The sequence below is a fragment of the Theobroma umbraticum genome, unplaced genomic scaffold (assembly GCF_002168275.2).
Source record: "Theobroma umbraticum cultivar Fairchild unplaced genomic scaffold, ASM216827v3 scaffold_4.1, whole genome shotgun sequence".
Classification (NCBI taxonomy): domain Eukaryota; kingdom Viridiplantae; phylum Streptophyta; class Magnoliopsida; order Malvales; family Malvaceae; genus Theobroma; species Theobroma umbraticum.
Window position 1 is genome coordinate 1,004,130 of NW_018397258.1, and position 5,086 is coordinate 1,009,215.

The window sequence follows — 5,086 nt, forward strand, 5'->3', positions numbered from 1 at the left end:
AAATTTATATGATTTTTTATTTATGTGAAATTCGTGAGTAGTTTTGTACCCATTGAATCCAAACACGCCCTAAAGAAAGTGCCGCAAGCAGTCAAGGTTAGAAAACAGTGAAAAAACAGAACAGCAGCACCCGGGACCGGACCGAGGTTTCAAAAACTGTCATAAAGGAAATAAAACGAAAGAACCAAGGGCAAAACCGTCATGAGAAAAAAAGAGAAAAGCTTTTGTTTCCTTCCATTCTGTGCTCAAGAGTATCATAACTGCTCTTTTTCTTCTCTCCCCTTCATAAGAAACTCAAAAACCAAAACACCCTCACTTTGGTCTTGTTCCAATTCTCTCTGTCTCTCTCTGTCATTTGTCTTTGCTCACTCTCGTGGATTTAGATTCCTCTCTATCCCTTAACTAGAGAAGCAAATACCTAGTTTTTGTTTGGCTTTGGTCTTTGGTTCCCATTGAAGGAACGGGGAGAACAATTTGTTTTCTCTGTTCTATCGATCAATGGTGTTTCATTCGATCTCAGAAAGAAGAAAGAGCTCAAACAAGAGGGAACCCGAAACCGTCATGGCTTCTTCTTCGACCTTGAAATCGCATCCTCTTCATAACTTCCAATTACATGACCTTAAATGGGCCATGAACCACTCCAACAACCACCGCCTTCGCAAACTCTCTGATTCCTCTCACAAATCTCCTCAACGCGGGGATACTGATTCTGACTCCGATGACAGCCGGAAGGGGAATCCGGTGCGCGAAGCTGCTCCCAAGAACGGAGCTTCTTCCGGTTCTTCTGCTGATCATAGGAGTGAAAAATCGGAGAAGAAAGTTATCAACGGTTCTGACGTTTTGGTTGATAATAACTCCGAGAAGAAAGCTACTCCATCGGATGGTAGATCAAAGATCTATATACGTTTCCGAACGAAGAATCCGAAGCCTGCTGATGAGGTAGCGGATGCAGGAGATCAGAACTTGGATGCTGAATATGTTGAAGAATTGGTTCCCAAGACGTGGAATCTGAGGCCAAGGAAGCCGATTACTAAGCCTCGTAATCAGAATGGAGCCGCCCCGAGGATCGGAGCTTCGGCGCACGAGAACAAAACTCATAGGCCGGAATCGACCCGGTCAAGGAATGTGACCGAGCCGAAAGCGGCTGAGAAGAAGGAGAAGAAAAAGAAGTTCTCTATTTCGCTTTCTAGAGAAGAAATTGATGATGATATCTTTGCTATGACCGGGTCAAAGCCCTCTAGAAGGCCAAAGAAGCGAGCCAAGAATGTTCAGAAACAACTCGATGTAAGCTTCTAAATTCCTTCATTGTTTATCTTTTGAAATTTGGATTTTCCTTTTCCTAATTCTCTTTAAATCTTTTTACAGTGCGTGTTTCCAGGGTTGTGGTTATCTTCGATAACGCCTGATTGCTACAGAGTCTCGGAGGCTCCTGCGAAGGTCTGATGTTTTGGCTATTTCGAAAGTTTGATCTTTTTAATTACATGGCCGAGTGATTTTGAATAAAGGTTTGATTTTGGTGATTGCAGGGTTAGATTGGTGTGCTGCTAAAACTGTGAATTTGGAAGGTGGGGATAAGGATGACTGCTAAACTTTTTTTTGCAGCTGTAGATGAGCTTGTAGATGAAAGGGTAACAAATGTATCTTGTTCTTGTGCCTTTTTGTCTAATCCTTGACGAGGTTAAAGGATGGTGGGAGACAGTTATATTATAAATCTTGTTATGAGTAGTCACAGATGTAAATATGACTTATCAGTTTCATAAACAGGGTTTTAACCGTTTCAGTTTATGTAAAAGGAAGTCGTTTTTTCAGGTGATCGTTTGGATCCTTAGGTTATCAGTACTTGTTAGTTGTTCATGGAACTGGTTTAAAATTTTAGAGCATAATAACAGTTTGTTGATCCAAAAAGTTTGGGATACATACTTGTGTTTGATGTGCTTATGTTTCTTTCTTAAATGATTAGTTTACTGGCTGTTGATTGATTTGAGAACGTGTCAGTAGTTAACGGATTAAGTAGTTATGAGCACGTGTTAGTAATTAACGGATTAAGTAGTTCTGAACACGTGAGCGTGCTTGAGCTACTGTCTGTTTTCGTAAGAGGTCTGTATTTTGAGTGGAAATGCAAAATGCTGGACAAGAATATGGTTGGCGCATACTTTTATGAATGATTTGCATCAATGGAATCTCTATGTTCTTTCTCACTTCTTAAATTTACACTTGTTCAAGAAAAAGTTGTTAGTTTAGTGACTTCAATTTATTTAGGAAAGTGTCATTAGTTAATGAAGTAAGTAGTTTTACTCGTTTTTTCTGTTCTATCTCTAGATAGCGTGTGCGACAAACACGTGTCATTGGCCATTCAAGGCAAGATTGACTTGTGCCTGTGACCAGGCTGAAGTGGTTTGAGTGATATGTGTCATGGAAGCCAAATGGTTTGGAAAACACCCTTATAAGTGGCTTGCATAAACTGTATCTTTTCATTTTTATTTGCTATTGGAAAGCAAACTAGTGATATGAAAAACAGTTAGTTCACTGGCTCCTGGTTGGTTTGAGATGAAGTGCAATTGTTAAATGAATCAAAATGTTTTGTCTCGTGTGTCTTTCTTGTTTGAGAGATTGTTGGCTAGATGCGTCACCATCATTTCTATAAGACACACTTGACTGATCAGCAATATTTATGTCACAGAAGCTGTGCATTTTGTGATTGGGTTACATCTTTTGTCAATGAGTTAACTCTTGCTTTGAAAATTACATTTGTCAAAGTAAAAGTGGTTAGTTTATCACTATCAAATAGTTTTAAGGAGAATGCCAATCTCTATTGGATTATTATTTTGCCTGTTTATCTCCCCAGCTTGGAAATTTATGAGTGAACAGATGCAGCAGCAACTGTTTATGCAAAGATGTGTGTTTCTGATCATGGAAAATTGGTAGAGCAGATTGCATGCATGGAAGCCATCAAGCCAAATAATCAGGCTCATGGTCTTATTAAATATAGACTTTCTTTAATTGACCAAGTAGTTTTCCCGAGTTTGCCTTTACTATTTGAAGTGTACAAGCAATTTGTTTGTGTTATTGTTAATGACAAGATGTGAATGACTGAATAGGTTGGAATTTCATGGAGAATATCAGTGATGGAGCCTAAAGATTGGGTTACACTATTGTGATTGACCTACATGCTTTATATATGTGTGTGTTTTCCTTCTAAAGAAAAAATTGCTCTTGATCATCTCCCAACAAGCTTTTTATTTTCTCCTCTTTGCCATTGTGTCTGCATCAATATGTGTAAATACTGGTGAAACTAGAAAAATTAAGTTCTTAGATTAGAGTCTAATCTCTGCCATGTGAATGATATCCATTTCTAGCAATATGACGTGCAACTAATATTACTTGATAGGACTTTAAAATAAAAATGTGTTTAACATGCCAATTAGATGGTCCAAAGAACTAATTATCTTTATATTTGACATTATTTAGCATTTTTTTGGGTAACCACATTACTTACCTTCTGTACAAATGTTGTTTCTACTTTGGTTGACATTCTTTGCTTTTGAGAAGGGTGCAAGAGAATATCAAAGCATATATAGAATATAGAGTGAATGGTGAAAGCATATATAGCATATATAGTGAATGGTATAAGCATATATAGCAAGCTTTCGCATTCAGGAATGTAGAGTTTGTATATATTTGGTAACTCTATAAATCTCAAATCTTGCAATAACCATATTTTCTGAAGCATAAACCATTTCAATTAGCTCATATTTGAAATGGGATATTATACCTTTTTTTTTGGCTTGAGGAGGTTTTAAATGCATTACTATATTTTTTTAAATTTATCTGATTTGCTATGTTGCAATTTGATTGCCAGCTGTACCAGCCATTGTTTGCCTCTTAGCGCACACGCAAGCACATACACACACACATACTATGTTGGAGCATGGGCCTTAAATTTGTTAGGATGTGCTTCTTCTGGGCTATATGATGATGCCATCTCTATTACTTGATATTTTTACTGGAAATCTCTGGTAAGCTATGACTGTATATGGATCTGATCGGGAACATTAAAACAAAGCTGTTTCACTTTAGATGCTTCTATCATGTGCAAGGAAGATCATTTAGTACTGTAATATTCATGGCTTTTACTGTGTTTGATTTCTAATTCAGTGTTCTATAGAAAATGCTGGGTTGTTCTGTTTAAAGCTTCAGCCTAATGGAAAGGCTACCCTCAGTACCCCAGGATTGTCACCATCTAGAAATGTTTCATGAGCACACATTCTTTGAAGACAACATGACAGTTATAACGTTCAGTTCTTCCTGTTTTTTTCATTTGGGTACTTAATAGTTTTTGTGTTTATTGCATTGAACTGTGAAATTTTCAGTCCACAGCCGATCAAGTTTGATTGTAATGTTGTCAGACCAGGGAAGGTTCTGATCTGGATAATTATTGTCACTGAGGTGTGCTGCAAACTTAGAACCGCTCCATATTACTTGGTGGCCATCAGGCTGGTTCCCGGAAAAGAACTGACCAATCAAACCCTGTCCTGGATCTTCTAGTGAGCTTGCAGTCTGTAGATCTGATGCTGAACTTGCAGGGGGTATTCTGGTATAGATCTTCTCTATACAGTCCATTACAAAATGGCTGCAGTTAAGAACCAGATGGAAATTGCACCTAGCACCCTCCATTAAGCATCTGCAGAATACAAAGGTAGTTTTCTGCCTGACATGTTATGAAGGGTTTTAACATATTTCATTGTATTTCTGGTAGCTGGGGAATCCTGCACAACTTCTGAAATTTGGATTCCATGTGCCATCTTAGAAACTTTCATCGTCCTGAAACTGGGAGCTTTGAGATGATGCTGTTTCCTGGCAATGACGGGTGAAATGTGCCTACTGCCTAGTAATGTAGTTCATGTAAGTCCCACATAAAAAAATCCATTTATTTCATTTTTGTGTTTTCTGTTCAACTTTCTTTTTAGTTTGAAAATTTTGTGATGGGAAATATTCCGGTGCGAAATAATCTTTGTGGCAAATGATGTTATGCAAATCCTACATAGCAAGCAAGCTCTGAATGATGCTTTATTGTTTGTTTTTTTGT

The 5,086-nt window shown here is 37.8% G+C and overlaps 1 protein-coding gene across 1 annotated transcript; it reads left to right on the forward strand.

Annotated features, from left to right (window-relative positions):
* The first annotated feature begins 235 nt into the window (after nucleotides 1–235).
* On the forward strand, nucleotides 236–1,915 carry LOC110413513 (uncharacterized). The gene is made up of 3 exons (XM_021424354.2): nucleotides 236–1,284; nucleotides 1,366–1,437; nucleotides 1,527–1,915. Exons 1-3 carry the CDS (start codon nucleotides 499–501, stop codon nucleotides 1,530–1,532), a joined length of 864 nt encoding a protein of 287 aa, XP_021280029.1. The 5' UTR covers nucleotides 236–498; the 3' UTR covers nucleotides 1,533–1,915.
* Nucleotides 1,916–5,086: the final 3,171 nt, after the last annotated feature.

Excerpts from the sequence above, each read along its gene's own strand:
- LOC110413513 (XM_021424354.2), top strand. The coding sequence starts at position 499 with ATGGTGTTTCATTCGATCTCAGAAAGAAGAAAGAGCTCAAACAAGAGG. Across the intron at positions 1,285-1,365 it reads ATGTTCAGAAACAACTCGAT|TGCGTGTTTCCAGGGTTGTG; the intron begins GTAAGCTTCTAA and ends ATCTTTTTACAG.